Source organism: Argopecten irradians, chromosome 2, assembly GCF_041381155.1.
Source record: "Argopecten irradians isolate NY chromosome 2, Ai_NY, whole genome shotgun sequence".
NCBI lineage: Eukaryota > Metazoa > Mollusca > Bivalvia > Pectinida > Pectinidae > Argopecten > Argopecten irradians.
In genome coordinates, this window is record NC_091135.1 from 25,000,746 (window position 1) to 25,013,128 (window position 12,383).

The following is a 12,383-nucleotide window of genomic DNA, read 5'->3' on the forward strand; positions in this document are numbered from 1 at the left end:
ACAGAGCACGGTGCCCTAAGCTGATCAATTTCTTTGGTTTTGTTAGAGCGTGGACAGTCCATGGCCAACGGTCATGCCATCTGTGCGTTGATTTCGATGACCATGTGCACGTGGGACATTTACACAAAGTACTGACCGTAGATTACCAAAATATGACGTCCTATTAAAACTAGTACTTGAAATGTTAGAAAAATACAAAAGCCAAACAATTAAAAAAAACAAAGAAAAAAAGAAAAGTTTAATTTTCTCATTGCTATGCTGATGAAAAATCTTGATAATATGTAGACAATCAACGTACTAGATATTGTACCATGGATTTAGATAGTATACTATATATACTGCTATTCTATACATGTGTGAATTTATATAAAATATGTAATATGTATCACTTTCTACTGAACATTCAGTTATTTTCACAACAATAATTAACCCGAAAAATACACTTTATATAGACCACCATCTCTACCTGACGGTCTTCAACATCATATACAGAGCAAAGAATGAGTGTTCATGTCGGGAGGAGATAGTGGGGGTTAACGTTGTGTATATGCTGACAAGTAGTAATAACAACTTCCGGTGACTGACTTTAGGGCACTACAAGTATCACAAGACAGCTGATCAAATCAAGTACTGTATAGATCTGCATTTTGAACTGTACGAGTTACCTCCCTTCAATTCAAACTTTAATCGATCGACATGATATGTGGAGCATGACGGCAAATGCTGGTGTGGTACTACATAGCGACACAGGTACATTGTCTTTATTTTAATCACAATAACATCGTTTACTAACTCATTATCGACTGAGATGGATCCGGAAGGATCAGTAGTATTCCGAGTCTCATCGGAGTCTGACATCGGACTATCACATAAATATTTAGGCCAACCCTGGCCATTTAGCCGTGTCAATATAGGTCTTGTGTTAGTGCCAGAGAAACCTGGGGCCAGTAATGAATTATGTGGGGCATCATGGGGAGCTTATATACATACATTTCTCTCATGCTAGACTTTTGTATACAGTAGACTGATTTATCATGTACATCTACAATGTAGCTGTACTTTGTTGTTTGTAGCTACTCTGTACCCATATACAATACAGTAGCATGATAGGATATAAGTGTTACTGAATTTAATGTTTGGTTAAAAGCTCTAGGTTCAAAAGTTAATTGTCAGTCATTTTGTAAAAAAGAATTTATTAATATGATATATATAATGCTCATATTTCACCCCGTGTATCTGCTTTTAGAGCAGAGGAAATATTACATAAATTTACACAACATATACATTATACATGTATATATATAGATAGTGGCACATAGTACTTACAGTACAGTACTATATATAGTATATGTACATTACGGAAAATACGAAAGAAATTGACATTACAATGTATAAATTGTCAATGACGAGAGTACTAAACTCTGTTGATTATTTAGACGGGAAAAATTGAGAGACTTAGCAATTAAGTCTCGTTGTGTACAGTATACAAGGTCATAATGGATATTTTCAAAAAGTAATTCCCGTGGTGTCAGTTACAATGTACTTTTAACTATTGAATTACAACATACAAATAAGCTAATCGGTTTAATATGTTAAAGTTTTTTAACTTTTGTCTCATTACAGGATTGGAATGAAATTATCAAGTAAGTAAATCAACACTTATAATTGGCATAAACGTTTTAAAATAACTATTGAAAAGTGAATGGTTTTGAATACCAGTACATATACATGTATACCAGGCACCTATATATATATTTATTATTTTTCTGGATTTTTTGTCACTTCTCATTGGTCAAAAACACGCCACGTAATCACCGATAAAAAACTATATTGCACGATTTTTCCGGAAGTAGTTTATAGAAAAAGTATATTGCACGGTTATTTTTAGATAACGTTATCGTCTACTTTACCAAAACGCTTCGTGTTCCTGGCGCTTTGAAAAAACCGCTTTGATGACATGAGTTTGAAGCGTAACCACAAAATGTGACAGACGACGTTGATTGTTTCGGTTTCTAACAAAGATGATGATGACTTCCAGCTGATGACTACAGTTTAAGCTTTTAAAGTTTCAATATAAACACGGTAGGAGTGTAGAAATAATCGAATAACATTCATTAAGCGTCTGGAGCCATTGTATAGTGAATACGTTTGATATTTATTTTAAAAATTCCACCTAGGCTACTTCCAACATTAGGCCTAGGCTAATCCTACTGTATGTATACGATTTTCATTTTACGGAATGGAGTACTAAGCATAAGATAATGTATCTTAATGTCAATCTGAATCTGTTAATATATGTTTGATGTCGAAGTCTTTATTTCAACGGAGAACAAACTATACATTTAATTGACTGTGTCCTTAAGACATAGAGCTACATGTATAATGGAGTACATGTTGATGCATGCAATTTACAAACACGCATGCACAGGGTTCATGTAATAAAAGCTTGAAGTGCATCAATTGATACTGTTTCCATATGTTGTTTTTTAATTATACTTGTTACAAATTCATAGGATTGTAACTGTCATCACGAAGCAGAATTTACAATGCGATGCTCATTTAGTTTCACACTCATTTCAAAATGTAAAAAAATCCAGAAAAATAATAAAACAATTATAGCATTTTGATTTCGGTCAATATATGATTATATCGACCACAGAAAAAATATTGACCGAGGACGTAGTCCGAGGTCGATATAACCATGTATCGACCTCATCAAAATGCTATATTTGTATATTGTATAATATATATGTGTGTGTGTGTGTACTTTGATATCGTCACTCTCTTGTTACTGACGACGCACGAAACAGCTGTAATGTCGTGTGCTTTTGTGTACAGAACTAAATTATATTTGAAATTCCGTCCACTACATACACTACGATACGCTATGCATTGTACAAAATGACATGTGTTTATATACTATTGTTACATAGCTTTACTCCCACTTTTTAAGTTAAAAAAACCCACACAATAGTTCTTGGTTCGATATCGACGAAGCATTTATCAGAATAAAATGTAAGCAAACATCGAAATCGTATCCCCAGTAACAGCCAGGGTCATGTAAGGACGTGCCAGATGGAGGAAAACTGCAGTACCAGGAGAAAAAACCCACCGACAACAGTCAGTACCTGGCAACAACACCAACGGGATTCGAACTCGCGATCCAGATGCGGAGGGGTTGTATTGTAGAGCATCGTCATGGAGCTGATTAATAATTAATTCCAGTTTTAAATAAATTGCATTTTTTTTTCAACACATTTAGATTATTACATATTTGTTAAAGATATTGTCGTAGTGTGTTTGTGTACATGCAGATACGAACATATGCTTTAATGTAATTACTGCGTGGAAAAGTGTACACACACACCTCTCCGGAAATAGCCCTTGTCAGATATTGGTCATCATAGTATAATTTTAGGTGTAATTAAAAATATATATAAGGAGTCTTATCCCCCAATAGCATTGTGTATATAAAAGGTTCTCAAGAAAACATCATTATATCAGTACATGTAGCTTCCTTGAAAAACGGTAGTTCTGATAGCGATGTGCATAGAAAACATGACGTAAAAGTAATTTGCAATTAATGTTTTTCTGTATTTCCCCCCGATTTTATAAAATATTGATAATTGATTTCTCATAATCCTAATAGAAATTGATTAGTCGATCTTGATTTGAAAACATCATGGTACTGCAACACTGAAACTTGAACTGGTCACCTGACTATAAATTGTCACGTGGTCAAGGGTTCTGTACTTTTGAAATAGTCATATACAGTGTAACGTTATCACTACATGTACATGTATACGTAGCTGTTGAATCAATGACGAAGACCGAAACCAAACAAAAGGAATTGATTTATCCACAAAAACAAATAATTAAGTCCGGTGGTTATACACTATGTTCTATTGAAAAAGTAAATATGAATGTTCTGCCAATATTTATTATCAAAACTGGATGTACAGTAACAAGAATGCTGCAGGCACGTCCCTTTTTTGAGACTTCAGAGTTTTAACTATAACTATCGCTGTCATTATAGTAATTTATAAGTTATAGCAACCCTGGGGATCGAGGATAGTGCTGGTGCATTTGTATATAACATTGTACTTTACACTATCTGGCTGTGGTTAGGGAAGACGATATATACTTATAATTCTCATATATTTAGTGTTTGTTTAATGTTTTCACGTTAATGATACACATAGTGGGGGGTTATTTGACACATATAACTTTACAATGGAAGTATTAAACTTCTAATTATTATCTTTGTTGTAGCGCATTTTAAAAAAACCACTAGGCACACTAGTACACCGTTTACTTTAGCCCAATTTCCATATTGCTCTGAAACAAGACCGGGCACCTGTCCATATAATAATAGCATGGTACAAATATCACCAACACTGACTTAACTTTGCTAAAGCACCATTTAACACATGCACACCTGAACGTTTTAAATGACAGTCCGTCACGGTGTACATGTACAGCTGTCGATCAAACTATCCGGAATGTACCGCACGCGACTTTGCGTTTTGCGTGGCTACATAATAATTTTACATACATATACAATAAAAATATACCGTTTGGCGATCAGTCAATTATAACATGTTCTAACACCGTCGGATTGTAGTTTGGTAATACGTATAGAATGTGTCTGTTTGTATCATAGGATTTGGCTGGACTAAAGCAGATCCAATAAATAGGATCTGACGTCAAATCATTATTTTTATCATGGATTCACTGTGGATTTCCACCCTGACACAGCCAATGAAAATCCATCCATGATATAATATTGGTGTACTGTTACAACACATCCTCGACCGGTACTCCAGGGGTTACTTTCACTGTCGTTAAATCCGGGATGAATACAACTGTGACATAACAAAAAAAATTTGGTTACACGAGCGAAGTCACTGGATATCAGGCGGATCGTACGGTAACTAATTATTATATATTTTTTGATATTTAAATTTTCAACTCGCCTAATCAAACATGGACGGTAATATCAGATATACAAATGTACATTAAACATGCACTATTTAAGAGATGGAGTCTACTCTGAAACCAAGCCTTCTGGTCTGTCATGTAATATTGCTACTCGGTGCTATATATTTTAGATAGCTATAATCAGTTATATCAAACGTGAGTAATTATAATCTGTACTCACAATAGAGCTGGGGTATCGTGAAGTCATAACAATGACAGCCTGTTTACCCGATTATAGCGGTATCGTGACGAGTTGAGTGAATATATTCTAATCACTGACATAATATTAACGGTATGACTTCGGTTGGGAATAATAATCAACGACCTCGAGGCCAACGACAGGAGAAATGCGTTTTCTTTGGTGAAATAGAAACAGATTTACCCCTTTGAGTGCCTTCCCTATTGTAGGTTATGGACGGCTTATCTTTTGTAATGCACACGTGACGGTACAGTTTTTACTGATTTCTATTTCTAGTGGGAACAGATAAAAGAGAATCACCCTGACCGCTGTTTCAGCGCCTCGATATACAGGTGAGTGGTAGTTTTACTTTAAAATGTTTACATTTATTCACGTATTCGTATTCAAGTATTAACATACATTTTACATCTCTTAATTACATGTGTATAAAACAGAGGCTTTCATCAACATGGCGTGTTTTTATTGCACGAAGCAGCTGTATTAACATGAATCGAGAAAACGTGGAATATTAAATAATAAAATTGTGTATATGTATATTTATACATCTGTGCAATGCACATGGACTTGGCAGACGTTCAAAGTTCATTAACCATGTGTACTGCATGTAATAATGACCACAACAATTGGCAAACTGGTCTATCCCACAGGGACCCGATAATTAGTTACAATTGTTATATATTTGGACCTACTCTAACAATTTTAATAATTTTATACGTTCTAGTGGTTTTGATCAAAATTAGGTAAAATCATACTGTACATGCTTTATAAAACCACACAGCATATATTAAGTATGTTTTCAAAGTTATCTTTACCCCTAAAATAATATATGGACGCTAGACTAGGTCCATACTTATAGTATATAAATTGTACCTAATTCTCCAATCCCTGTGGTATATGAGTGGTTGTGCAAGTGTATGGTACACGGCCACATGTTGTTTGTACATGTATTACAACAATATGATATGGCGACGACAGGTTTCTGATGTAAGAGACGAACATGATGGCATTTCTTTTGAAATGTATGTGTAGAGCAGAGTAAAATACGCGTTCATGGTAAATGTAACGGATAAGGATGTTATAGCAAAAATAAAAAAAAAATAAAAATAATAAAAAAGTAGATAGTACAATCGGCAAGACAACTCTTAGATTCATCGAGAGAAATATATATATCAAAATACATGTAACAGATATATACTATTTATGAGACATTTTCCTAGTCGCAGGACTTGTAACGTAGGTTTTGAGAAAGTCTGCTGTGTATACATATGTATGCCTACTATATAATATATAAAAGGACCTTTTGTGTTTAAACGTTATATCTATGTCTAATTAACACAAAAATAGTATAAGATAATTTATTTTGCTTTTGCTGTATGCGCAATTAACACTTCATTCCATATAGGACATAGTGTCATGGATTTTTTTCGGGATGCAATTAATTATCTTTAATATTTTTATCTTGAAGTAAAATGAGAAGCTCAAACTTTTCAATGGTGGTAATGGTGTAAAGTAAGAAACTATTGTAACTGAAGAAAAAAACGAAATCGTCTACTCCTGTTTTTGATAGAGAAAAAATTGTCATTTGTCAGTGGAGGAGCATATTAAGAAAAAACTTTACAAAGCTTTACATTTCATGCATACGATTTTCTGCATGGTATCCTACCAAAAAAACAAATTACACATATTAAAGCTGTTATACCTTTTAATATGTTTTGTTTTTTTATTGTAGGCCTTTTTATGAAAACTGTCCAGTATAGCACCAGTCATGGGTAAGGATGATACGGAGACTGTCAAGGCTAGGCCTTTTATCCATCAAGTCGGCGGCCGGGCTGTCATGCTGGAAATTTCTCCTGGTACCATATGTAAATTATTCAACGAACACGAATTCCAATTTTATGAAAACCTTCCAGAATATCTGAAAGAGTTCACGCCTCAATATAAAGGTAGGTCAACATGACTTCACTATAAATGTATACTGCGAATGCATATATATTTGCAAGTTCAATTGAAGAAAATTAGGGAAAATTTTCGGTATATTATGATACGTATTTAGTCGGAATCATTTCTACAAGTAAGTTCAATGTACTTCTTAGAAATGCAACCACTTATGTAAATCAATTGCATATGGTAATGTTTTATAATTGATTTACACGAAAACTGTATTGTTTGCGTCAGAAAAGTATTTAGTGGTTAGCTTAGTATAGTTTTATGTGTATTGAATTTCTACTATTAAAGGTTTGAACATTATGTGCTTGAACGTTTTAGGAAATGCGCCACGCATCGGAAATGTTTTTAGAGTACGAAAAATGCATGAGGACCCTTTTTTGTTTTTTTAATTGATGTTTACAATGATTAATGTTTATGTGTTATGTTGTCAGGTCTGGTCTCTGTCCGTTGTAATTACCATGACGATACGCCCACGTTTCACGCTGAAGTACCAGGCTATATCGTACGGAACACAGACAAACATATCAACGTGTAAGTCTACTCTGGCGAAAATGTCCTCAATGTGCCTCTGCACATGATGCAGTTACTAACCATCAAAATTTGTTTTCCTCTGGATCTTCAGGCATTCCTCCAATTCATACAATATATAATTAACTGACCATAGGTATACAAAATATACATGGTTAATTTGGAGTGGGTAAAGAAAAATTTGATGAAGTAATCTTATCGAAAATGATGAAGCTGTTTTGTTTGCAAAGTCCGGTTTGTTCAGTGTGGTCTTGTTCATCCCATGTCGACACCCTATTATTTTTAAGTTTCCGTCCGAGTCTGACTTACGTTTTTTTTTTATTTTGTCGCTGGTAGATTAACTTTAGCGATTAACATTTAAAAACAAAAGCAAAAATCATCTAAACAACGTATAAATACACATTATAATTTATGAACAATACCATGACAACATAATGTATATGTGCAGATACATTATTTAATTATAAGCAGCGGATTATTGAATTATGTTATCAATTTATGACGACTTTGTTTCTACTATTGATACTAATAGTTTCCCTTTCATATTTAGAGAGGATTTCAAAGAAGTGAAGACAGGCTTGGAAAATTGGAGCATGACGTGTATCAAAAGGGGCATAGAATCTAGAGGAGTATGGTCTGATCACGGTATCCTTTATATCAGCTTTGGCAAATCGCCAAGCTTAAGGCAGGGTCCTATGAGTACTTAAACATATATACAAAATGTTGATGTGGCTGTGGTCATCTAAGTTTATCACAATATCGACACCTTTTTGATGGGTCTGTCCTCATACTTTAATTTAGAAAACAGCTTTGAAATGAGTTCTATCACAATTATTGATTTACTTTACAAAGCATTTGTTCTCATGACTGGCCACTAAACATACTCTGGGAAGCTCTTACAAACCTTGAAAGATGCTCCACCGCCGACAGAGCATAAATAATACTCATCATTTTAAAAATAATTGGTGTTTAATCGAGTGTGTATGTCTAATTAGCACAAAAATAATATAAAATAATTATTTTGCTTTTGATGCATGCGCAACAGTACTTGATTCCATATAGGATATAGTTCCATGGATTTTTTCGGGATGCAATTAATATTTTTAATGTTTTTATCTTCAAGTAAAGTAATTAGAAGCTCAAATCCAATGGTGTTAATGATGTAAAGTAAGTAGCTTTTGAAACTGAAGAAAATTACTTAATCGCCTACTCCTGTTTTCGATAGAGAAAAATACCATTTGTCAGTGGTGGAACATCTTTAAAAGGCGACCGTTAATTAAATACCGGTAGCTTTTGAATGTGACAGGAAATTAAATGAAATAAAACAAAATTATCTCAGCATTGATGCGTATACAATAATTTGATTTGAGAAAGCATTAGCTTTGTTTGACGGTAAAATCGATTTTTACTCATGTTGAGAGAAACCCTATAAATATCGCTCCTGTGAATATCCTTAACACTACAAATAGATTACTTGATGCTTGGAAATCTAGTTGGTTCACTGAAGATGCCTTGTATACTTGACCTGAAGATAGGAACCAAACAGACAGGTGACGATACATCAGAAGAGGACAAGAAACTACGGGAACACAAGTCGGCCAACTCCACCTCCGGAACTCTGGGTATCCGCTTGACCGGCATGCATGCAAGTTTCTCCAATATGATAACCCAATCCCAATCCTCTTCAATACGCTTACGCTTCATAGCGTAAGCGTATTGAAGAGCTGGTTTTAATCAGATTGACCCTATCCGTGGTAAAGATTAAAATGCCTACTTAATTAGTATATCGGTGCGTATTTCTATCAATATGATTAAATCTTTCGATATAACGTTTACACAAAAATCGACTTGTTTAATAGAAATATTTTTCTTGTTTGAGTAAAGTTTACACTGAAATCGTTAGACATTAAACGTAAGTGTTATGTTTACAGATGTACCAATTGAAGAGCAATAACTACCTCTCACACAACAAACATTACGGTTGGACTTTAAACGAGGATGGCCTTCGTCAGGTGCTAAGACAATTCTTTCAGAACTGCTGCAACCGAAAAGTACGACTTGAAGTGACCAGGATCATCAGTAAACTCCACAGACTCCATAATATTCTGTCCACACAAGACATGCATTATTTCTTCGGTTCTTCTTTATTGTTGTTCTACGATGGGTATAACGGTGGTCGGCAATATGCTGACCAATCAAAAGATGTGGAGGAATATTCTACGGTGAACGCTGACCAATCAGCATCGGCGTTGAATGGAACTATCCCGTATGACGAGGAATGTAGCATTGGAGACAAGAGTGATAGTTTTAGGAATATATGTCAGCATGAATGTCATTGTGAAACAGGGAAAGCGGACGTTAGGTTGATTGATTTCGGACGCACTGTCCTAAAATCGGACATGAAAGAACGTAGCTACGGTGTAGAGTTCGAAGAAGGAATTTTGTTTGGACTGTCAAATCTTATCAATATATTACAGTCTATTGTCGACAGCTAATATCGACATATATATAGTTCGTGTCCACATTCTCAGGGCTACCTATCAACAGTCAAAACATGAATTATCCCTCCAAATCGCATATTTTGTAATGAAGGTTGCTGTCAATTTCAAATTATTACGGGTTATAATTAACTAATCATAATTCTATATCAATATTGCTAGCATTATGTTTTCGAACTATTTAAATATGTATTTGTCCAAAGAGCGCTACTGTGAGCATATGTTTAATGCGCATCATATCGGACGGTTTCCAAATGTAATTGCACAATGTTCAATCATCGAGATAGGATGAAGCCAATATGTTGATTTTGACGACAAGAAGTTTTAAATCTGTATTTAAAATATTTTGGACAATTACTTAATAATAATGAAATACACAGAAATATATAATGCAATTAAGGTGTCAGCTAGATTTCATCTTTATCTCATTTATATCCACTACGCTTGTGCGAGTAAGTAAAAACGCATAGATTATGTGAGAATTGTCGGTCACATAGTAAGAATAGCATTTAGTGTTAAAGTGTTTTAATTTGTATCAGATACCTTCAAATAAAATATAATGTCCAAATGAAGTTGCTAAAATTGATTCCCAATAACATATATGTAATATAAATGAAAAAAATTGTTGTCATCTTAGTCAAAATAAGGAATGCAAATTAAAATAATTGCGAAGATCATTTTAACATAATATTTTTCACAGGTTTCATTTTGAACTTTTCACAGGTTTCATTTTGAACGTTATTTTTCTCTTAATAAGAAAGTTAAAACAAATTGTTTACGCTCATAGCAATTACCAAGGCTTTTAATTCATGTTTGGGTTCGTTTTTGTTCATATGCTGTTACATAGATGTGTATTTTTGTGTGGTATTTGTATCTTGTTTTAAGAAAAAAGAAAATATTTCAAACATGTGGTCTGTTTTGTTTGATAACATATACATATCACATCAATACAGTAACAAAATTTCTTTTGCGTGCCATTCATTTTCGAAAATTTCGCGATTTAAGTTGTGTTAAAAGGTATTGGTGAAAATGCTTTGAATGTTTGTTTCTTCAAAATACATGTATTCTAGTCTTGATAGTACGGTAACGAATCTACATGTACATGTAATCATGTCGCTATAATATCTGGGTTTTTCCATGCCTGTTTATTAAAAGGTATATATCTCGATTATTTGGCTCTATTGAAACAATGAACGCCTTTTTAATGCATTAATCACAATATTGAAAGTAATAGCAACTCTGACGAAATTTCAAAGAAAAACAGTTATAATGGCTCAATTTCCTGATAATGAATTTACCATTTCAGAAATTGGTATATATTTTGACCAGAACAAAACGCTAGAGCTCCATTATGCTTTATGAAAACAGTAATGGTTACAAAGGTTGGATACATTTGAAACTTGTGTTCGGCAGATATGTCCCCAGGCTAGGGTACATGTAAAAGTAAATCATTATCATCCAAGGAATGACACTAGACCACCCTCTCTCTGTAAGAGAAGACAGACGCCAAAGGAACACGACGAATAGATATATAGGTAACTATTATTTTACCAGGCCAACTTATTTTGTTCAAATATAAAAAACATATTCGCTTTAGAATCGGCATTTTTTTCATGTGCGATTCATTTTCGAAAATTTCGCGATCAAAGTAAGATCTTCGTGAATTGATATCTTCCGCAATTGTGTTGAAAAGTATTGACGAAACTGTCGAAAAAGCCTTGACAATATAGAATTAAGTAACATCTAGGAAAGAACTAGGTTAAGCTTTATAGTAGCCTGGGTTTATACGAAATACTTACTGGTACTGTATCTTTAGTATTATAAAGGGAAACAAACCAAGCATGAAACGCGAACGAATGTATGCTGTTCTTCATTTTGATCGCAAATTTAGAAATAGTTAGAACAAAATGTGTCAACAGCTCTCCTTGATACTGTAAACTTGGATATTTTCGCGAGTGTTTGATTTCGCGATTTGCATACATAAAACGTTCACGGTGTTGCTATTTTCACGATAGATACATTTTCAGACATTTAACAACAAAGTCCATACATATACAAAATATTACACATAGGGACAATTTTCGGAATCCTGCGACCTTCGTGTAAATTTTGCCATTTACAGAGGATTCAAACCCTTGATCGCCCTACACTGTATTCCATTATTTGGTTTTCTCCCATTTGGTTTACGTAGAACATTTCACATATCAATAACAAAATAATGGAATGTTGGG

The 12,383-nt window shown here is 34.0% G+C and overlaps 1 protein-coding gene across 3 annotated transcripts; it reads left to right on the forward strand.

Moving 5' to 3' along the window:
* The first annotated feature begins 624 nt into the window (after window positions 1-624).
* Window positions 625-11,057, forward strand: LOC138314908 (inositol hexakisphosphate kinase 1-like). 3 transcript variants are annotated; one of them, XM_069255534.1, is made up of 8 exons: window positions 625-750; window positions 1,624-1,643; window positions 5,456-5,511; window positions 6,909-7,122; window positions 7,558-7,657; window positions 8,205-8,299; window positions 9,124-9,299; window positions 9,586-11,057. In XM_069255534.1, exons 4-8 carry the CDS (start codon window positions 6,945-6,947, stop codon window positions 10,147-10,149), a joined length of 1,113 nt encoding a protein of 370 aa, XP_069111635.1. In that variant the 5' UTR covers window positions 625-750; window positions 1,624-1,643; window positions 5,456-5,511; window positions 6,909-6,944; the 3' UTR covers window positions 10,150-11,057. The 3 variants fall into 3 exon arrangements, with proteins under 3 accessions (XP_069111635.1, XP_069111634.1, XP_069111633.1); XM_069255533.1 differs by lacking the exon at window positions 1,624-1,643 and having other exon boundaries at window positions 657-750; XM_069255532.1 differs by lacking the exons at window positions 625-750; window positions 1,624-1,643 and adding an exon at window positions 2,497-4,930.
* Window positions 11,058-12,383: the final 1,326 nt, after the last annotated feature.

Bases quoted from the DNA above. Each gene is read 5' to 3' on its own strand.
- LOC138314908 (XM_069255534.1), top strand. From the start codon at position 6,945: ATGGGTAAGGATGATACGGAGACTGTCAAGGCTAGGCCTTTTATCCAT. The intron at 7,123-7,557 runs GTAGGTCAACAT...TTATGTTGTCAG, and splicing joins GTTCACGCCTCAATATAAAG to GTCTGGTCTCTGTCCGTTGT. The intron at 8,300-9,123 runs GTATCCTTTATA...CACTACAAATAG, and splicing joins AGGAGTATGGTCTGATCACG to ATTACTTGATGCTTGGAAAT.